This window comes from Schistocerca gregaria, chromosome 3, assembly GCF_023897955.1.
Source record: "Schistocerca gregaria isolate iqSchGreg1 chromosome 3, iqSchGreg1.2, whole genome shotgun sequence".
In the NCBI taxonomy this organism is placed as follows: Eukaryota; Metazoa; Arthropoda; class Insecta; order Orthoptera; family Acrididae; genus Schistocerca; species Schistocerca gregaria.
Window position 1 is genome coordinate 547,023,145 of NC_064922.1, and position 23,711 is coordinate 547,046,855.

General features: G+C 42.8%; 1 protein-coding gene across 1 annotated transcript in view; it reads left to right on the plus strand.

Moving 5' to 3' along the window:
- Window positions 1–22,142, plus strand: part of LOC126355835 (protein yellow-like) — a 110,871-nt gene extending 88,729 nt beyond the window's left edge. Inside the window, exons 5-7 of the mRNA XM_050006286.1 lie at window positions 5,335–5,565; window positions 13,199–13,387; window positions 20,815–22,142. Of these exons, the coding sequence (XP_049862243.1) occupies window positions 5,335–5,565; window positions 13,199–13,387; window positions 20,815–21,195 (801 nt within the window). The 3' untranslated portion in view covers window positions 21,196–22,142. The remainder of the gene's footprint in view (window positions 1–5,334; window positions 5,566–13,198; window positions 13,388–20,814) is intronic.
- The last annotated feature ends 1,569 nt before the right edge of the window (window positions 22,143–23,711 follow it).

The window sequence follows — 23,711 nt, forward strand, 5'->3', positions numbered from 1 at the left end:
TAATAATATTTCATTATTGTGCTTGGGCTTTCGTGTTTCAGCTTTTAAGGACTCGGGTACTTCCGTACCAGTCACATTATTGGATATCCATTGAAGGGTTCGTGTCCTTTTCTTCTAGAGGCTGTGTTGTTGTGTGATAGCCTCGTAGAAATAATACGATGCCTTACTGAAGTTTCCAGACTCTTTCCGTCACAGTTGTCAAGTAGCCGTGTTGTGGTCACTAGCACCGATTTAGTGGTGAATGTGTCCGTTTGGTATAGCTTCACAGCAGTCATTACCATGTAATGCTCGGCGAATATTGTCGTGAATTAGCCAATTCAAGAAGGAATGAGCGAGCCAAACAATATTCACTTATACGCTTAAGACAGAACATCGGCTACATTCGCAGAAGTATTACTAAAAGCCATAGGAAAATTAAGTAGCACTTTAGACAGAGGAAAAGCAGCCGTGTGAATACAAAGGGCATAGATGGCAATTCGCTACTAAGTAAAGAAGACAAGCCTGGGGGTGAAAGAAGCATACAGAAGGGCCGTGCAAAAGAAACAAACTTAAAAAAAAGTTAAGGAAATGGAAGGTATCTAGAGCGGATAGGTGATGTAATATTGCGAGAAGATATTGACAGAGCTTTGGAAGATCTAAGCTGATCCAAGGCGCTTGTAGTAGACGATATTCCTTCAGAATTATTGGGACAAAATTATTCGATCTCGTATGCAAGATATACAGGATAAATACAATCAGACTTCAAGGATAACGCAATAATTTCCATACCAAAGAACGCAGGTGCTGACTTGTGTGGATGTTACCGAACTACCTGTTCAATAAGTCTTGCTTACAAAGTACTTATACGCTACGCATTATTTATAGACAAATGGTAAAGCTAGCAGAAGCTGATCTTGCACGAGGAATTTAGAAGCCCGCGAAGCAGTATTGACCCAACGATGGGTACCAGAGGAGAGACTGGAGAAAGGCTAACCTATGTTCACAGTACTTGTTGATTTAGAGAAGGCTTTCAGCTTTGTTGCCTGGAAGACTCGAAGAACATGTTGTATAAGCAATGGCGGAGAAGAAAGTGCGACATGGCTATAACTTATCCACCTATCTTATTCTATATGATGAGTAAAGCAAGCAGTAAAGGAAAGCAAGGAGAAGTTTGGGAAGAGAATTAAAGTTCAAGAATAAGAAACTGTGGTTAGCCGATGACCTTGCAATTCTGTCACCGACAGCAAAGGACATTGAAGTGCAGTTGAACAAAACAGATTAGTGAGCGAAATGAAGTTATGAGGTGAATATTAACGGAAGTAAAACATAGATAATGGAAAAGTAGTGCAATCACATCTGATGATTCTGAGGCATTAAAACTAGTAGACGTGTTTTGCTATTTGGGTAGAAAAATAACTGATGATGCCCGAAGTAGAGAGGATATAAAATGTAGACTAGTTGTGATAAGAAAAGCCTTTCTGAGAAAGAGAAAACTGTTAACATCTAATGTAAATTTAAGTGTTAGGATGTCTTTGTGAACGAATTTGTCTGGAACATAGCCTTGTACGAAAGTCAAATGCGGACGATAAACAGTTCAGACAAGAAGTGCTTTTGAAATGGGTGCTACAAAGAACGCCCAAGATTTATTGGGTAGATCGGATAACTAATAAGGAGATACTGCAAAGAATTAGAGACCAAAGAAGTTTATGGCACAACAAAAAGAACAAACAGCGGTTCGGTTGATAGGGCACGTCCTCAGGCGTCGAGGAATAATTGATTTGGTAACGGAGGGAAGCGCTGAGGAGAGATCAAAGACTTGACTATAGTAGCAGGTTTGAATGGAAGTAGATTACAGTAGTTATACAGAGATGAAGTTGTTTCTACCGTATAAACTAGTGTGGAGAAATCATCAAATGATTATAACAACGACACTGCGCAATATTCTGCCACGACTCGCTAAAAGATTTCATAAAACGAATCTAATTCCTGTAGTTATTGTTATTGTGAAGGAAATTCGCTCTTTGTCCCATTTCCACGCTTGCTGAAAAATTACATTGAGAGAAGCTTTGCAAAACAGAAGCTGTAGATGGCCGAAAAATCACGCACAATTGCCTAGCATTTCTCCAATGAAAGCGTGCAGAATAAGTGAGGAAACAGACATAGTTAAAAACAACCACTAACAAATGGGATACAATCTTTCACCACCAGTCAAGTAAATAGACAGCTTCCATCCAGTGGTTCAGCGCACACGGGAACGGCGAGAAAAGCGCATACTCAGAGTGGAATCTATGGTGCACCCAACACCATAAAGCTGGCGACGTCGTGACCGACAACAGCCGTTGTCGTGCCTAAGCGAAAACGTCATCACCCCCATCGGTCCACATCCTATCCAAAGGAAAATTTAACACACTTCCCATTCGTTACCCAGAACGTGCTGACATCTACACAACCTTGAAACTACAGTCTTAGACCCCCTACACTTTCATCAAATTTCAGACATACCAATCAAACTTTTATTAGTACAGCCTAGCCACCTCTCTTTTAGCTCCTGCCTCCTTCTCAAACTTACACTTTCCGATGCTCAGCTGCTCGACAGAGTCACCGATCCATTTTGTTTCTCATCCACCCATCCTGCTCCCCCAACCCTACCACTCTTACGGCGACTTACAATAGTACACAAGAGTTTCCATATCATAGCTTCTTCATCCGCTCAGCAGTGCAGCGTGGTCGGTACCTCGCGTTCAGTGAGTGGCACACTGTCCTTGCTCATGAGAGGATCTTTGGTTAGCGGGCTCTGGGCTGGAGAGAGAGGTTCCGGTGGGCGGACGGGAAGTGGAAGCTGAGCGGACGGTGTGAGCAGCCGTGCAAGGCCATTATTTCCGGCGAGGGCATTTTTCTAACGGAGTGCTGAGAGCTGGCCTTGCAGGACTGAGCAATGTGGCTGTTGGAACGTGCTTGCCGGTGCTCCTGCTGTCCCGTGCTGCATCAGGCCTGTGTCTTCCTTGAACTCCCTGCTCGGGGACAGACCCCGCATTTGAGAAACCTTTCACGCAGGAGGATCGTACAAACATACCGCCGTTTGCGTCTCGTACAGATTCCCGTACGGAGGACATAGTGATAGGCATCCCTGGGGTTTTGAAGCAGCTGAAAGGGTTGAAAATAAATAAATCGCCAGGTCCTGATGGGATTCCAATTCGGTTTTACAGTGAGTACTCTACTGCATTGGCACCTTACTTAGCTTGCATTTATAGCGAATCTCTTGCCCAACGTAAAATCCCGACGACTGGATAAAATCGCAGGTGACGCCTGTGTATAAGAAGGGGAGAAGGACGGATCCTCAAAATTACAGACCAATATCCTTAACATCGGTTTGTTGCAGGATTCTCGAACATATTCTCAGTTCGAATATAAAGAATTTCCTTGAGATAGAGAAATTGCTGTCCATGCATCAGCACGGCTTCAGAAAGCATCGCTCCTGCGAAACGCAACTCGCCCTTTTGTCACATGATATCTTGCGAATCATGGATGAAGGGTATCAGACGGATGCCACATTCCTTGACTTCCGGAAAGCGTTCGACTCGGTGCCCCTCTGCAGACTCCTAAGGTACGAGCATATGGGATTGGTTTCCAAGTATGTGAGTGGCTCGAAGACTTCTTAAGTAATAGAACCCAGTACGTTGTCCTCGATGATGAGTGTTCATTGGAGGTGAGGGTATCATCTGGAGTGCCCCAGGGAAGTGTGGTAGGTCAGCTGTTGTTTCTATCTACATAAATCACTTTTCTGTTAGGGTGGATAGCAATGTGCGGCAGTTTGCTGATTATGCTGTGGTGTACGGGAAAGAGTCGTCGTTGAGTGACTGTAGGAGGATACAAGATGACTTGCACAGGATTTGTGATTGGTGTAAAGAATGGTAGCTAACTCTAAATATAGATAAATGTAAATTAATGCAGATGAATAGGAAAAAGAATCTTGTAATGTCTAAATACTCCATTAACAGTGTAGCGCTTGACACAGTCACGTCGATTAAATATTTGGGCGTAACACTAAAGAGCGATATGAAGTGGGTCAAGCATGTAATGACAGTTGTGGGGAAGGCGTATAGTCGTCTTCGGTTCATTGGTAGAATTTTGGGAACATGTGGTTCATCTGTAAAGGAGACCGCTTTTATGAGCACTGCTCGAGCATTTGGGAGGACATAGAAGCAATTCAGAGGCGGGCTGCTAGATTTGTTATTGGTAGGTTTGATCATCACGCGAGTGTTACGGAAATGCTTCAGGAACTCGGGTGGGAGTCTCTAGAGGAAAGGAGGCTTTTCGTGAATCGCTACTGAGGAAATTTAGAGAACCAGCATTTGAGGCTGACTGCAGTAAAATTTTACTGCTGCCAGCTTATATTTCACGGAAAGACCACAAAGATAAGATAAGAGAGATTAGGGCTCGCACAGAGGCATATAGGCAGTCATTTTTCCCTCGTTCTGTTTGGGAGTGGAACAGAGAGAGAAGATGTTAGTTGTGGTGCACCGTGTGGTGGATTGCGAAGTATGTATGTAGATGTAGATGTAGATATACCCCTGAGTCTATTGTGCCGCCTGCGGGCTTGCGCCGCGTTCCGACTTCGGCCTGACCAACTGTAATTTATTCATGTTTGATATACTTCCTTCTTGTGAGAGGAAAATCTTGAGTCATGGCTTAAGATTCAAAAGAGAGAAGTGTATGCCTTGGGTTCTTTAAAAGTTTATATCGTTGTAAAGAAAAAGAGACATTAATGCTTGGATTGGATTAGATTTACTTTCATTCCAATTGATCCATAGTGAGGAGGTCCTCCAGGATGTGAAACATGTCATAAAAACAATAATACATGACAAATATTTACAACTAAAAAAATAAGCTTTTTTGACATTGTAATATGTTAGTAAGGAGTTTTGATGTTCAGGGAATTAGTTGTATGGATTTCTAAGTAACAAGTGATGTTCAGTAAGTTTCCCAAGCCTTCCTCCAGGATCTTCTGCTGGTGTGCTTAATCTTGGTGTAGGTTCTCGTTGACTGCACTACCCACATCACAGCATCAGTCACTAACTGTAATCTGGGTATCCGAGGGGAACGAAATTAAAGGGAAAGAGACACCGGAAGGCAATTCGTTATTTGTGTAAAGCCAACGCCTCACGCCTTCAACAGTCGAAGAAAACGTTCCCGATCATATTTTTAGTATTTGTGTGGTTTCTACTTGGACAGCTACTTGCAGAAACGAAACACCTAAGTGTACTAGTGTATAGGCTAATCTGTGTGTAGTGTGCCGCAGATCCATTCCATCCCTGGGCTTGACGGTAATCAGTGCCGGTTTATGTGTTTGGACAGGTGACGCACCCTTTCTTCCTGCCGGACCCGCTGCGCGGCGACTTCAACATCGCGGGCATGAACTTCCAGTGGTGGTCGGAGGGCGTGTTCGGCATGGCGCTGACGCCCCCGCAGGAGGACGGCTTCCGCGTGCTGCTCTTCCACCCGCTGGCCAGCCACAGGGAATTCGCAGTCTCGACGCGCGTGCTGCGCGACCGATCGCTCGTCGACAGCAACTTCCACTACTTCCAGGTACCAGCTGGCGCCGCTCCCTAGACTACTCGAAAACAGTTCTACGAAGAGGGAAAGCCATTCTCTTGACGCTGAAGATAAACGCTTACACAAAGATTATTTCTTCCAAAAAGAATTTTCACTCTACCTGAGTGTGCGCCGATTTGAAGTATCCTAGCAGGTTACAGTTGTATGTTGGACCGGATCTCGAACATGCGACCTTTGACTTTCGTGGTCAAATGCTTTACTGGATGACCTCTTTGAGGGGTGGGGGGGGGGGGGGGTGGGGGGGGGCGGTGTGCTCCCTTCTCTCCCAAGAGCCCTCACCAGTCACTGCCCAGCCTTCTCCCGTCTCAATTCGCCAACGTCTACATCTACATCCGTACTCCGCAAGCCAGCTGATGGTATGTGGTGGAGGGTACTTTGAGTACCTCTATCGGTTCTCCCTTCTATTCCAATCTCGTATTGTTCGTGTTCAGTTATAAACAAGTTTCCTTAGTGAAAAAATGTTTTCTTGGTGTTTAACAGATTTACTGGGAAATTAATTCCTTCTTCATCTTCTTGTGAAGCTCTTTTGAAATCCCCACTGTTAGGTAAATATAATATACAGAGAAGTATACATTTTCATGGGACTAGAATCTTTACGTACACGGTATTTCTCACAATTAAAATGAATATGGAGAATGCGTTTTTGGAAAATGAGAAAAAATAGAAAACCCGCTGGGAAAACAAATTTTTGTGTGCAAAATGACTAAACCGAGACACATTCTTAAAATGAATAAATAAAAAAAATTGAATTTTCCCCAGTGTGATAAGGATAGTTCTCAGAAACTGAAGTAATCTGTTGAACTGCTGCAATTAAGTCCTGTTCCATTCCACCCATCACTTGTTCCTCTTTAGCACTCCGTTCTCGGACTGGCTTGTAATTATCCGAAGTAGATCACATGGACCAAAAATATTCAATATCGGAGGGTTGTGTCGACGGAATCCTGCATCCACTCTCTGTACTTAGGATTTTTTTCATCTTTAAATATTCATTGATTAAAAATTGAATGCTGTCAAGGTATGAGTGTGATTCGTTCTCGTCGGCCGGAGTGGTCGTGTGGTTCTAGGCGCTACAGTCTGGAACCGAGCGACCGCTACGGTCGCAGGTTCGAATCCTGCCTCGGGCATGGATGTGTGTGCTGTCCTTAGATTAGTTAGGTTTAATTAGTTCTAAGTTCTAGGCGACTGATGACCTCAGAAGTTAAGTCCCATAGTGCTCAGAGCCATTTGATTCGTTCTCTACTGTGCGAAGCACGAACTGCTCCAGTAACCGAGCGACGCTGTTGTTTCGACCTGTTGGATGAGAGTGCCAGTGTCAGGGCCATTCCAGTTTGGTGATACGATCTATTGTATTTAATGAGGGATTTGTACCTACCTTTCTTCTGGTCAATATCCAGTTTCGAATTGTGTATTAACTATAAATCCGTGGGATTGGGGGTCAGTTATTTGGCATTCATTGCTTAAGAGAGTTTACGATAAGTATATCGAATGCAGTTTTCCCGTGGTAGGTAAGATATCATTAACCACCTCTTACCGTACTGCCGCGACACTGGATTGTAAGAGTGGGTAGTTAATGTTCGTCCACAATCATATCATTCCATATGCGGATATTTTTGTTAGATATAGATGAATAAGCTGTGTTTCATGAACTCCGTAAAGACATTTTCGTTGAAGTTTGAAGTAACTACATTTAAAACAAATATCTTTGCGTGGGTCCTGCATCTATTGGTGCCATGCGATTTGTAGGGTTAAGTTTCCAGAAGTGTCATTATGCTATGTCGTTATTGTTGAGCTATCCAAGCACGACTCACTGCTCGTCCTCACAGCTGTACTTCGGTCAGAAGCTCTTTCCCTCCGTGAAAATAACACGGAAGTTCAAGCACTGGTAGTACCGCAAGGTATGCAGGACAACTTCTGTGAAGTTTGCAGCGTAAGAGGAATTTACTGGCGAAAGTGAAGCTATGAGGGCGGGTCGTGGGTCTAGCATGAAGAGCTCAGTCAGTAGAGCAGTTGCCCGCAAGAGGTAGACGTCCCAGGTTCGAGTCCCAGTCTACCGTACAGTTTTTATCTGCCATGAAGTTTCAGTTTAATTCTTACAGTTAAGTAAGAGCAGTAATCATTCATGCTAATAACGCTATTTACTAAGAACAAACAGCGCCATTATCGGTTTCGAACCGAAAGGCTCATCATCAGATGGCGTTCACGTTTAAAACTGCGTTCACCTTATTTTAAAACGAGAACAGTGCTCAGAGGATGAGCCTGTCGATTCCAAACCGATAACGGTATTTGTTTTTCAAAATGGTTCAAATGGCTCTGAACGCTATGCGACTTAACTTCTGAGGTCATCAGTCGCCTAGAACTTAGAACTACTTAAACCTAACTAAACTAAGGACATCACACACATCCATGCCCGAGGCAGGATTCGCACCTGCGACCGGAGCGGTCGCTCGGCTCCAGACTGCAGCGCCTAGAACCTCGAGGCCACTCCGGCCGGCTATATTTGTTTTTAATAAACAGCATCATCAACAGTAACTGCTTGCTATTTTTATTTTATTATAAGAATTAACCCGTACTCTTTTTTACACGTTAACGGTCTTACCACGTCGACTTTCGACAAAACAGCGAAAGGAATGACAGTTGTGTAAGGAAAGCAAAGAGACTCACCGGATTTTTTAAGAATATATCTTCTACGTAAAAGAAGATAGAAACTTGAGGTAAATTTTAACTTCTGCATCGAAACTAAGTACAGTATTTACCCTGGTGATATTGTAAGTCGCCGGTTCTTGTGGTTACCAGTAGAGGTCTCCCAGGTGCAGCTCGCTAGTTCGTTCACTACCCGTCGTGCACGTAGTCCAGGTGGTCATAACGAACTATAAAAGACGTTTCACATTCACCGTTTCAATAGGTGCAATTCAGTTAGAGCTGTTGGACGTGGTTTTCGTCGACAGACGTCACTGCACTCCCTATAGAGAAGGGGCGTACGGATTTGGCGTTTCCCGACTGGCCTCCAACGTCATATTATTTCACTGTACATGCATTTTTATGGATATTTCAAAGACGATGCCTGTGTCTCGCCTTCAAAATATTTTGGTGAACCGAGACAGCAATGAATAAAGTAACGCCAGGCATGATCGCAAAAATATGATGTGAGACTATCATCTGGATGTTTGCCTTACCTCCGTACTAAGGCACACCGAACGTCTGTGGAACGTACACGAAAACATTGATTCCAAACGTATCTGTAAAATGTAGTTCAAGGATCTGGGTGCATGCCAGAAACAAGATACACCCTTGTAAATCGGATGGTTCTTTTGGAAATAAAATTTTGCACTACGATGCGTAAGTTAAATTTTACCCCAAGTGTCTCTCTTCATTCATGTAGAAGATACAGTCTTGAGACATCGGATGAATGTTTTCCAAACTCCCTGTGTAGTTGATTGTAGCGATAGAGCAGCATCGTTAATTTGTATTATTGGATTTTATCTATACATCTGTCTCGACTTTAAATCAGTCACATAGTGCTGGAGATTAAAAAAAGTAAGAAATGTTCCAAGAGGAATTATATTTCAGGATTCTGTTGCAAGACTGCACTGGGCTGGCGGTATGATTCGAAAATTTACATGCGACTACGAGTTTACGTCCTTTAACTAGCGGGCCTTATACTTCCCTACCTGGCCCATGTGTCTGCTAAATTGATTTTGCCCTTTGACTGCGTTTGTTGTTGTCAGCCTGCATTTTAGGTTATTACACTTTTCAGAATCTAAATTAACTTGAATGCTGAAATAATATTGATGAAATGGTGGCTCTGATATTATTGTAGTCAGCTGTTGATGGGTGATTAATACAACGCCACGGGCTTGATCTTTTATAAAAATGATGACACAACTTCAGTGATTAAAAAATAGCACAAGCAATCCATGTTAAGCATGATGACGAATAAAACATGAACTGTTGGTAACACAAAATGGTTCAAATGGCTCTCAGCATTATGGGACTTAACATCTGTGGTCATCAGTCCCCTAGAACTTAAAACTACTTAAACCTAACTAAGCTAAGGACATCACACACATCCAAGCCCGAGGCGGTATTCGAACCTGCGACCGTAGCGATCACGCGGTTCCAGACTGAAGCGCCTAGAACCGACGGCCACAACGGCCGGGTTGGCAACACAAATAAACGCAACAAACACTTAACACTCCAGTGAATGGTGACTGGTTGCGAAAGACTGAGGTTTGTCTGATTCAACTATTTACTCTGGCTCAATATATGGATAACCCAACCTGAAATTATGTAACACTAAATACACTTTGATGAGTTTATTCTACCCAGAAGTTATACTACGTTAGTGCAGCTGAGAACAAGTGGTGACGCTGTCATTCTGTTTGCCCTAACAATCCAGAGCAGCAATACTGCTCCCCTTTCTCTGTGTATAGCGCTGTCTCAGATGACAGTTGAATTGTCTGCAGAGCAGCGATGTGCGACGCCTGTAATTGGCTATCATCGGCACGAAATATGCATAGTTGCAACTGGCAATCTTTTAGACGGATCGCAATTACCCTCTAATGGAGTCCCGAAATCTTGGAAGATTCCAGAGTGGGACGCTCCCGTTCGCCGGTCATATCATGCACCAGTTTGACTCATACAGCAGTGCACACAAGGAGATCAAACGTTAAGGCAGCAGACCTGTCACAAATATGACTGCCCTTGGCACAGCGAGTTTTCTGAGATGACTGAGATCCAAACTGTCAGATTAACTAAGTGCTCAACACGGGCTGCCAAGTCAAGACCAATACTAGCGCGAAGTCACACTCAGGACAAGTGTCCGTGCAACCCACTCATAACAAGAGTCAAGATCAGAATCCACTCCAGAGCAGAGCCTGAATCAGAAGTGCAAGTCTCTCCTCTTCTCACTTTCCATCAAACCTAGACGAACTCCACAAAAGTACTCACACAGGTCTTCTCTCTAACTCGTCTGCTCTACCCCTAGGCCAGTCCTTAAAGTTAACAATAGTCTTCTCTTTTTTGGAGTAGCAAATTCCCATATATGGAAGAGAAGACATTGTGCTCCCGACATTTTTTCTTCTTCGGCTACTGTAGGCAGCATGTTTTGAGTCTCCGTTTAGCTCTAAAGCGAACAACACATTTAGCACAGAGATCATTATCTAGACGGCTCGAACGTTATAGCGTGTATGACAAGATGCATCGGTGAAACTAAGAGAATTGCCTTTGTGTCCCATCCTGGACCATCTCAGAGCGCCGAAAGTGTTGCGCTCCATTCTAAGATTGTTCCAAAGACCTGATGGTTTAAATGGCTCTGAGCACAATGGACTTAAAATCTGAGGCCATCAGTCCCCTAGACTTAAAACTACTTAAACCTAACTAACCTAAGCACATCACACACATCCATGCCCGAGGAAGGATTCGAACCTGCGACTGTAGCAGCAGCGCGGTTCCGGACTGAAGCGCCTAGAACCGCTCGACCGCAGCGGCCGGCTCAAAGACCTGAAGCTTCCCAAAAAACTCTTCAGGCAAAGGGACGACGCCACCTGACGACTCCTTCGAAAGTGTCCAGTCCATGTGAACATACAAACGCGCTAATTTTTATGGCCACCATCCACGTTCTCAAAGAGCGTTTACGACACTTTACGCAGCACGGGATTAGCCGAGCGGTAAGGGCGCTGCATTTATGTACTGTGCGGCTGGTCCCGGCGAAGGTTCGAGTCCTCCCTCGGGCATGGGTGCCTGTGTTTGTCCTTTGGATAATTTAGGTTAAGCAGTGTGTAAGCTTAGTGACTGATGACTTTAGCAGTTAAGTCCCATAAGATTTAACATACATTTGAACGACAATTTACAGACGCTCTGGCTAGGTCACCTAGATTTCTCTAGCACCTCTGTTCCTGCTGCGGCTAGAGACAGATCGAGGTAGGCCGTTTATTCCGCCTCTCCGGACGAAAGCATTGTCTGCACACTGGTGCAGGAAATTCTTGGGAGCAGAATTCTGTCCCTCGTTTGTGCTTGAGATGCACTGCTCGTGGCTTCCAAGGCCCAAACATCCATTCCAAGATTTACTGTTATATGACCACACCACCTGCTTGTTGTCAACTCCAGAAAAATACTATTCGAAGGAGAGCCACCAGAAAGATCCCGCGTGCATTAACAACATACATGCTCTACTTCCTGTTGTCTCACAAAAATGATGTCTTGGATGTGAAATGAACATTAAAGAGTAGCCTTGAATATGTCAAACGTCTCCGTTGCTGCAAGCAGCTCTGCCCTCATGACATAACGATCACGCCTCTGTTAGCAATAGTCCACCGCAATCTGCAGCGCCTCTGGGTCACAGTCGATATCGGCCGCAGGTGGAAATATGAAAGACTGGGAAATAGGGAATAATTAGGTCCTTGTTTTTTATCAGTGATGTAAACAATTACGACCTGTTCCTTGCAGACACCACTAAAAGTCGCATAACAGACGGGACTGGCCAATAATAAAAAAATAAGCAACGATTACATTTGAAGGCGTAAAATATCATTTCATATGTACAGATCTATTCACCTTGAAACACACACGTGGGATACTACGGTGAGGACACTACTCGTGAATCAGCAACGCAAGCAGTGGAGACGAACGATTGTGAACCCTCAGTTTTTGTTACAACGCTTGCACTGAGGCTGACAGTCCTCAATAAGTATTTATGTTGTTGCAACGATGAGTAAGTTGTTTATTTCATTAAAGAAAATGTATTAAATTCCGACCGTTAGCTCCTTATCTCAAAAGCATTCGACTCTTCCTTCATTTATTGTTCAAATGTTCAAATGTGTGTGAAATCTTATGGGACTTAACTGATAAGGTCGTCAGTCCCTAAGCTTACACACTACTTAACCTAAATTATCCTAAGGACAAACACACACACCCATGCCCGAGGAAGGACTCGTACCTCCCCCGGGATCAGCCGCACAGTCCATGGGTGCAATGTCTTAGACCGTCATTTATTGTGATCCAACTTCACGTCATATCTGGAATTAGATCTTATGGTCCTGCTGAAATAGCTAGTTCTTTCTTTCCAATCAGTGCATTCCAAAGCGTTCCTTGAAACATGTCAGACACTTCTATAAAGAAGTCACCCTTCAAAACCACAGAGTACTGCCAATAATATATATATATATATATATATATATATATATATATATATATATATATATATATATATATTTTATTTACTGCCAGTTTCGGTCTTCTGATCATCTTCACGTATCATTAAGTTTACAACAGCGTACATGGAAGCGTGAATGTGATGTCACACAAAATAAAGCCATTCTCCGACCACAGTCAATCAACCTTTCGAATACTTCACAACCAGGCTTCACTTCTCTCTGTGGAGGCACACCACCCAAAGGCCCATTTGAGTTCTTGGCGGTTTTCAAATGTGACTTTTTTCTAATACTTACTATTTATAAGGCCTCAGTCACATAAAACGTGTAAACAAACTAGCCTAGACGGATACTTTGGGAATTTCCATTCACAAACATTCCTTAGAGAATTGTTCCAACTTCGAGTTAGCTGCTGTCAGTGCTCGTATGCGGCCATAACCGGCGCTTTGTTTGCTCAGAACCTCGGCGAGCGCGGGCCCAACGGCCACGTGACGGCGCAGTACATGGGCGATGACGGCATCCTCTTCTTCAACCTGATCGACCAGAACGCCATCGGCTGCTGGGACGGCCGCAAGCACTACAGGCCGCACAACATGGCTGTCGTCGACAAGGATGACGAAGCGCTCGTCTTCCCCAGCGACGTCAAGGTACGTATCTGCACCTCCCGCTCTAGTACACTAACGCCATCACGCATCGCTCATACTCTACAGTTTCAGCCGGGGGAGGGGGGGGAGGGGGGGGGGACAAGGACTACTATCCCCAGTTACACCCCACCATGTGATATGAGCAATGGCAGGGAAGAAGAAGAGAGGAAGTATTGCAAACGACTTCATAGTGAATGTTTTTGTTAATTGTAAATTGTTGTGGTAGGAACGTGGCATCCCGACAGGTAGACGCATTGAGCATCAGGGATCATTTTATTTTCTTTGCCGCAGAGGGCTGAAAAGTATTAAGATCAAAGTGAAAGTTTTGGGAATTACTGTTTTCCTCCACCGCAACAAATACGTTTATAAGATATTATATTCTTTTTGCCTTCTTAAATGTTTATAACATCTTTGAACTTGAATACCTTCATAAATTTACTATCTATGTCTACGAAACACGTTTGCTGATACTGCTTGAGCAGCTAGGTTGTTTATTGTGAGATATGTAGTACATTCTTAATAATTTCTTACCTAAATTTCCTTCATCAAGGAAGTTTTAAACACTCTGCAAGTTTTAACAAAACCTTAAAATGCTTATGTAAATATTTTGTGTAGATGCCATTATTTTAAGATCAGTCTGGTTTCCTTTAAGTCTTTGGAGGTTTCAGTCAGAAAAAATCATATTTCGCCTATAAAACTACCTGTTACGAAGATAAACATTATATACAGAAAGAATTGACTGAAAGGCTAAAAATTTCACAAAAATCAATAGTATATATTATTACATTATGAACGTGACTGACACACTCCTCGATACGGAACATATAGATGAAGAATTAAAATGAGTCGAAAAATTGAAAGCAAACTCATCCCAAGTGCCAGACGCTACTGGGGTGCCACCGAGCAAGATTTAAAAAATAGGTTGGAAAAGTATGAAATAGATACTTTCTTTTCAACTTTTTGCAGAAAGCTCATCTCTCACGTCGGCCAAGAAAAAATGTCATTTTAACATATGAAGTGGCTAATGAGATATTCGATTGGGCTAACGACGTAAAACATTAGCATGGCAATACGTGGGCTTAATATAAAGCGACCCATTTCATAGTGTCATTAAAATATGGTTTTCTTCCAACAAAAAGACACATTTTCTTCTGGATACGTAACTAAAAAGAAATTGAATTTTAGCAACCACTCAGGCAACCACCTAAATGCTTCACCAAGCTACTTTTTATTATTACAGGTTTTTCGTATAAGTAAGTGTTCTGCATGTGTGAAGAAAGCGGACAGTATGTGACGAGTTCTGAAGATAAAAGAGTTTTCTGCGTAACGTGTGACTCAAACCGTGAACTAACCAACTTCTGTTATAGTGTGATGAATGGTTTCTGTACATGGAACAGACAGTCTCTACATAGCTGAAGGTTCAGTGAACCACCAGTAATATAAAAAGGGTCTAGAATAATTTCCTAACGCAGATGAAAGAGTGGTTACGTATGTTTTCATGCATGATGGAGCACCTTGTCATAAAGTCAGACACACAATTTATTTTTGAAAATGATGTAAGGACCATGTCAGAGCCTAGGATGTGAACCCAACAGATAATCTGTACGCAATTGTAAAGCAACGATTAAAGAAAACCGCTGTTACAACGAAGGCTTAACTTGTAGGCAGTCCTACACAGTGCCTTTCTATAATGATCATAATAATAATACAACTACAGAAGTCTGTAATTATTGATACGTGTTCAATTACCCGAAAGTTCCTAAATGCAATGTAACATATACCGTACAGTTAAAAGGAAGTCACGCTTGATCAAGGTACGCGTCACTTTCCATTTTTAACCAGACATAACGTCTCGGGAAAAAATACAATAATAATAATACCAACAACGATTATGGAAATATAGCAGCCCGATGAAGAAATTGAAAATTTTTGCTTAGTTGAAATAGAAACCATGCAAAGAACAACTGCATTCTTGGTGAAGTTGAAAGTCATGTACACAAAATACTGATGTGTCTTTAAACTGTTACATAAGTCAGACTGTAACACAAAAGTTTTATGCAACAATTATGCTTAAGGCCAACAATTTCTACATCTGTTTGATAGGAAACCCTCTAGAGTTTTTTTGTGTTTATAGATGATCTATACCTTTCAGGTATACATTACACAGATCTGTACATATGTAAAATAGAAAAATCGTCGATGCTAGACTACATTTTCACCGAGAAGCAACAGTAACTGTGCGACATAAAAAGCAAAGGCTCCAAGAATTCTGTTTAGGAAGGCAGCTTACCATTCGCACTCCGTCCTCTCATTAACGTAATGTGGGAGATAAGTAACTTCATTCAAGTCAGGCTGTTAATGACGTGACCTGACAGCAGGTATTTATCCTCTCTAGGGATATCTCCATATCACAGCATTGATCTATTGTGCAGAAAGGTTTGTGGGTCCATAGAAAGTATTTCAATAATTTGTAAGCAGAAGTCCCTTTCTGTCAAAGGCTGTGTATCGCCAACATACCTTCATCGAAATCCCAGCCATTACTACCATTGTCAGCCTTCTTTAGGTGCGCTTTCTATGCAGGGTCGCGGAAACACTATTTATCTTTTTTATTTTAGTGTTACAAAAGTAGCAAACCGCTTTCCGAAAACTGCGACAGAATTTTTTTTGAGTAACAGAGGCGTCAAAAGAAGGGGTGAAATGTGCGTAAGAGGGACTGTGACGACTTTCCATCATGTGACACGTTCACGGTGGCCTTGGGCAGAATTGTGGTGAAATTCGATGCCAGTATGACATCTTTCATCCACTTTACACGTTAAATGAACTTCTGACCACTTTCCTTTCTTTTTTTTTTTTTTTGAATTCTTTTGCGCAGTAGAGAATACCAGGGCCCTTTCGCTATGCTAGCACCCATGTCAGCTTTCTGAGCCGGAAATAACACAATCTCATTTTCATACAGAGATATTGTGTTCTGCCATACTTCTAAAGGAAATTCCACCACAGTTTTCTATGCTGGGCCTCAAGCTCGCAGCTTAAATTTAGTTCTCTTATGTTTCCTACATTCAGCATCCCTCGCCGGAATTCTGTAACTTATTTACAGTCACATTATAGGAGCTTACGGGTGCTCAACGCCGAGGTTATCAGCGGACACATTCAAGAGTTCCCCAGTGACCGTTTGCATGGCTTGAAGCATCTGCTCAAGCTATTCAGTTCGAAGTACATACTACTAAAATATGGCAGTATCGGTCTAATCCAGGTTTTTTTTCTATATTTTTCAAACTATGACAGCCAGGCAACACCAAACCTTATTTATAACCGTTTCTGATCTACCTAACTGATTGCGTGTACCAGACAGTCCTCAGTTCAGTTACCAGCCGTAGGCTGTAATCAACCAATGTTAAACAGCACACTTAAGTATGTTTCTTATGCAGTACAGTATACATTGCACATTCCATAAGACCTTTGTACCCTTGATTCTAATTACATTTATAGATGCGCGGTTAACTGCCAATTCAGATACAATAGATGCGAAACAAAAAAAATTACTTCAATACACATATGGATTTTAGAAGATAGAAATATTTTTAATTATCATGCTAAATCCACACCTTTCGCTGCCGCTAATTGCCAGGCTACTACATCCACAGAGCAGATCTTTAATTGTAGTTAATCGCTTAGGTCTGCTCTTACAAATGAGAGTACTCCTTTTTTTTAGATCTTTATTGGTTCAGGTTTATGCATTTCGGTAGCTGCGAAAATAAGACTATTGCATTCACAGGCTTACCATTAGGCAACTGTCCACACATCGCTGTTGTGTGAGAAATCCGTCTCGCAGAAACCTTTCCGCTTACTTGCTGTGTTATGATCTCTAACTTCATGCAAGCTCCTTTCCACCAACTGACGGTGCCTCTATGAGCACATTTTCTTTTGTAAACTGACAGCTAGTACATATGTCACCTCTGCAGACCACATATGCCTAATATCCTAGCCTGTTGTCCATTATCAAAAACACCATAGCCTGTATTTACTGTCACAATACAAGGGTTAGACAAAAATATGGAAAAACCTAAAATTCAAATTTTTTAACATTCAACGAGCGCTGCGCTCAACGGAATCATAGTTCAATCTATTTGCAACACATTACCATGCTTAATACAACGCAGGAAAATGCAATGCATTTTAAAAAGCTTCCAGTTGTCTCTGAATGTTAAATACAGGCACTGTCCGGTTTTCAAGGGAATCTTGTACCATTCCTCCTACAATATGGTGGCAGTTCCGGCTAACCATGATGGAGGACAATAGTAATCATTCACTCTTCTCTCCAAAGTTGACAAACGCTCAATACTACATGTGGTGGTCAGGGGAGATATGACAATTCATCCAAGTGCTCACAGAAACAATATTGGACGATGCGAGCTGCGTGTACAGGGGCCCTTTCGTCTTGAATCAGAATATCACTGAAAACTTGCTGTTTGCGCCCAATAATACGACAGGAAGCTGCAGGGCCATAATTACCAAACATACACAGCTTGTCTTAAACGATGTTTATTAGCTTGCAAAATTGAAATACAACAAAATCGATCAGTTTAACAAGCACAATAAAAAGTTTTCCTAAATCCCTGTTGAAATCCGCATAACGAATGCATAAAACAATTAGAAAATTTCTGTTGATGTAAATACTTAATACACTCAAAACATGCCAAACTCTGAACCCGCAAGACTATCCTGTACAATGACTTCTCTTTTGCAACATAAATTCGTAGCCTGGTATAACATTAAGGCGTAATATAATGCACACAAGTAACAATAAGGCAACTTCTAAAACTTGAACGCTCTGCAATGAAGACACCAGGCACACTAACTTCTGACTACGGAATAATCCAGTTGATGCCAGTACAGGTAGGCGTTAGTTAAATAATAAACAATTAATAAAAAAAACAGAGCCTCGGCATCTAAACATTCCCTGAGAAAATACCCACATTAAACCCTCCTTAATAAGAATTAAACTTCACAATCACCATACAAGGTACGAATATAATAAAAATGGCTAATAAGGGAATACAGAATTAATAAGGCGAAGCCTCGAGCAATCTGATCGGGCTCTAATTACAGAGTGACCCAGTTTTACAAGTTTAAATTCATATTTAGAGTGGAAGGTGTATACGCCAAGGCGGCGGAGGAATAAGCTGCAAAGCTTAACGACCTGACAGAGCCAGGAACAAATAGAACAGCAATACTCAGCTTAAGGACGAGATCGAGACAGAAGGCCAGGAACGTGGAGGCGGGTCTAACGAAACTCAGCTCCACTGGCAACGGCCAAGTCGTCAAGCCCCGGTGCCACGTCCCACCGTACCGGAGGCAACACACTGCGCTCCGCCCAACTGAAACATAAATCAACTACAACAGCACACCTGCGAATGCACATTCAAATTACACAAAAGAATGAAACATAACATTGAGACAGAAAGGCCCGTCAAAATTTTTTTTTTCTTTAACCTCAACCTTAAGAATTCATTTAAACACTACAATACACGCGTAAATAAGATTGTTCCTTGAAAAGTAATAGCAAGAGCTGAGTATTACCTTAAACGGGCAAGAGTCCACCAGAACTTTCATGGAATAGTATTACGTTACTCGTTAATTAAGGTGAAAATTTTGGTACTTATTCACCAAGGTTAACACAATTTTAGATATTCCATCACTCAATAATGAGTAGCTCACCTGGTTTCCATACGTCTAGTTGCAGATCGGTCGTCAAGTGGCAGGAAACTAAGATGGAAAACCTAAGCCCCGTTATCATGTCACATGTGACATAACTTTGACATACCAGACTCGTCACTGAAGACAACATTAGCTAACCATTAACAAACATATACAAGCTCACAATTGCACCTGTTTAAATCGAACAAACACCATATGTCCCGGCGAACGGCTAATGCCAGGCGACGCTCCGGCAAGCTCTTTTTCTCAACGAGCACTGCGTGGCGAGAGAGGCCAAAACACCACACCTCGTGCCGGAACCCAAACCCTTTCCGCCGTTCCGGCCCAAGCACTCCAGTAATACCACACGCAAAGAGCGTGCGCACCAAGTAAAGACCCCTCTACCGACTGTGTTGTAACCCCAACCAACAGACCACACAGTGAGACCTGTTGTCTCGACGCTGAAGACTTAAATAGCCAAACCCACGGTGAACAACCGGCTCTCGGACGGCCAAAGCGAAATCGATGGCAAAGATGACACTACAAGAAAAGGTAACCTGGCACCACCAGCGCGACTTATCAACCACCATTGAGGACCAAACACTATACCATGGACTGGACTTGATCTGTCAAAATGGACACATAACGTGTGTTTCGGTCTTTGGACGAAAATCCCGCCAGAAGTAGGAAACTGTGCAACGGGACTCATCCGACCAAATGACTTTCTTCCATTGCTTCATAGTGCAGGTTTTATGTCTTCAACACGACGTTTTCCTGTTACGGAAATTTGCATCACTAGTGAGTGGTTTTGGAATTCCAGTTTGCCATGAAATTCCTTGTTTATGGAGTTCCCTTCGTGTTATTGTGGTGCTGACAAGGTTTGTGAGTGCGGCATTAAGTTCTTCAGTGACTTTTGCAGCCGTCGTCCTCTTATTTCCGTCACAATCCTCTTCAGTGACCTTCTGTCACAATCCATCAACGCACTATTTTTTCCGCGTTGGACTTATCGGATTATGTCTTTTCCGCTATGTAGTGTACATCTTCTACCCGGCGCCTCTTGAATAACTAAATACTTCAGCTACCTCGGTTGCGGGAGCACCTACCATACGAGCACAATCAATCTGCCCATGTTCGAGTTCACCTAGTTCCGGCATGATGCAATCACAACTAGAAAGAATTCTATTCTGACCGCGACTGACTCTTGCAACATATTCAGGACATTGCACTGGTGCTGTTTGTGGTGAGGTACAACAGTGCATCTGTACTTATGTTGAAGCATGCATTTCTCGCGATGTTTCCATATTTTTGTCCAACCTCATATATACATAACACGTCTCCTCCGCAGAGCCCTACTGTGTGCTGTGAGACAGATCGCCGCCGATTTGAACTGGAAGAACCCATTACCGTCAGGAGTATAAAGAGACAAAGGCACCACATAGACTTCCGTAGACGACGACAGATGCGTGTCACACTTCCTTTCCATGGCTTTTGGATAATCGCTGTAGAATAGGAAAATGCTTCGCAAAGACGATGTTGGACTCCTTGCCATGCGGAACTGAGGGTTTTATCAAGGCTGGAGCCAGTGTTGGGCGGTACTAGTGTGATGTCTGCTGTGGGTGACTGGGTATTCATCGGTGCGCCTAGTTTTTTATTTCTAAACCTCTATCTTATCATGACGTGGTCCAGCTGACACCTTCCAGCATCCACTTAAAGTATGCCTTGTACAATGACAGGTGGATCGCTCGGGCAACCTGTGGGTGATGTCGGACCGCATGCCCGTGTTCCTGCTGGCCGAGCTGGACTACTCTGACGTGAACTTCCGCATATTCTCCGGCCCGGTGAGCACGGCGATCGCTGGCACCCCGTGCGACCCCTCCGTCGGCGAGTTCTCCAGCCCCCCGCTGGAGTCCAGGTTCCAGGAGGGCGGGGTCGCCCGCTACACGCAGGACCCGTACCAGCGCCAGCCCTTCGGCACGTTCGACCAGCCGCTGCCCTCATACGGCAAATGGACGCTGCCGCTCTCTAGCTCCAGGTATCCGTACGTGGCGCCATCGCCGCGCGTGCAACACCCACGTTTTGGAGCGCCCACGGCAGTGGGTCACTTCACCCTCTAAGGATGATTTCAGAGAGCGATCGGCAGGCCTACGTGTCTGGAAAAGTGCTCTTTTGTACCAGCGCGTAGGAGTGTTTAGTAAATAACAAGAACTGCGTCGTTGGCGTGTGTCAAGATACCAACTTGTACTATAGTCGGAAAATACCGTGATGCACATGACATTCAGTGAGGATCTATTAACAGCCTCAGTTATTATGTCAAACAGTGTAAGGTCAAACTACGTATGCGCCAAACTGAAGTTTCATACTCACCAAAGATCGAAAATCTTGTCCTCTTCCGTCATCTTCCACTCATATCTCTTTACAATAATAAAAACTTTCATGTTTTTTTTTTATCTCTAGCTTATGTTTTAGTTTCGTTCAAAGAAATTTTCCTGTGAAATAAAATTTTTCCCTTTGTGTAACTGAAATACACTCTCAATTTTCTCTGTTACTTCGTAAATATGTAACAAATGTCCTCTAAGAAAGTTAATTCCATGCAAGCGATCAGTCTGCTTTTCCTTCTTTCTACTGAAATATATGCTAGGACCACTACGCAAAGAACCACTGTTACTTCGATGCCATAATAAGTATTACACTCTCCGGTTCCTGAAGTACTTCACGGTTAACGGGTATCTTCTCCATACTTAGTATTGGTTAGTATTGCGAAAATTGCTCAACCGTAATAAATCTCTACTTCACCTTCATCACACAACGGTTGTTAAAAACTTTCAAAATGTGCTAGAATTTTGAAGAGCATTGTAGACATTATGCCACATTAGCACGGTACTCTTCTGTCAAACAGAGAGCGGTTCACAAAATAATACAATGCGCACATTTCTGAAAGGACTTCCATTTTCTGTTGCTACAGAAGTCTCACACAGTTGTTTTTTGTATATTTATAAAGATGTTACATAAAGATTATGTATTTTGTTTTCTTCTAATAAAGATGTAATACAGAATATCAAAATGCAGGATATTATCTTATTTTTTACCCATGTGTGGTATAAAGTACACTACCATCTGACGAATGCTTCATATTGCTGTAGTTTTTCATTCCAAGTTTTAATCACCACCTCCAAAATAAATTACGTAATTATTTTTTGTTTGTTCTTCGATAAATATTTGCAGTCGCTCTATACATATACATTTTTATTTATTTTTTGACGTGATAACTGAAATTATATGACTACTTCTCTTACATACTGTGCTTCGTCAGTTGGCTGCACAACTTTCAACTGGTTCCTTGACAGCTTACTACGGTAATGGTAACGTGGTACGGAGCTTTCATTGTGAATCAAATATTACCTTTTTAATATAATACTTTTTCCAGCTGACATTTGAAGTTTTGGCCAGCCGCTGTGACCGAGCGATTCTAGGCGCTTCAGTCTGGAACTGCGCGATCTCTACGGTCGCAGGTTCGAATCCTGCCACAGGCATGGACGTGTGTGATGTCCTTAGGTTAGTTAGGTTTAAGTAGTTCTAAGTTCTAGGGGACTGATGACCTCAGATATTGAATCCCATAGTGCTCAGAGCCATTTGAACCATTTTGAATTAAAGTTTTGTGACTATCCTCATGATCTGATACCATAGCACCGTCTTTAATGACCTCAATGTCGACGGGACGTTAAACCCATTCTTCCTTCCTTCTTTCCGTGATACCATAGCATGATGTTTTTCCAAGGGTATTTTTTAAAAATAAAGGTACCTTGGAAAGGGCCAAAACCACTGTAAACTAGCCGAGTACCTGGCTTTGCTCAAGTATGTTTCAATTCCACTTGCCCATCTCCCCCTTCCCATTATCTTTGTCCATCTCTTCCGCCCTCCTTTTCTACCCATCACCTTCTCCCCTCTCTCTGTTCATCTCCTCTACTCACCTCCCTCTCTATCTGCTTCCTCCTCTCCCTCTCTTTGTACATCTGGTCCTCCCTCTCTCTCTTTCTGTCCATCTGCTCCTGCCCCAGTGTCCATCTCCTCCTTCCCCTTCTGCCTATTTTCTCTTCCTTGTCTGGTCCATCTCTTCCTGCCCCTCCTCATTACCTTTATCGCCCCCTCCCCTCTCTCTGTCCATCTTCCCCTGCCTCCTTCTCTATCTACCCCTTGGTCTTTCCTTCCTTCTTCTACCCATCTCCTCTTCTTTCTTTCCTCTGTCCATTTCCTTCTTCCCTCTCTCTCTGTCCGTCTCTCCCTCTTTCCTTTCGCTGTCCGTTTCCACCAGCCTTTCACTGTGTCTACTTCCTCCCACCTCATATCAGTGTCCGCTTCTTCCTTCCCCCCTTCTGCCTTCATGTTAATGATCCCCCTCCCCCCCCCCCCCCCCACCTCCCATTGCAGGTTGCTGGTCCTTATCTCCATAGTATTTATTTAGAGATAACATGTGTGCTAAGTTTGGTTGAAATAAATTTCAAGGGTTTAGAGGAGCTTTGACTCCTGACTTTGCTACAGTACGCATATGTCACGTATAATTAACATATTGAACACATATTTGCACACACATTTCAACTGTATCTCTAGCGAATTTCGTCCTGCAATTTCGTTT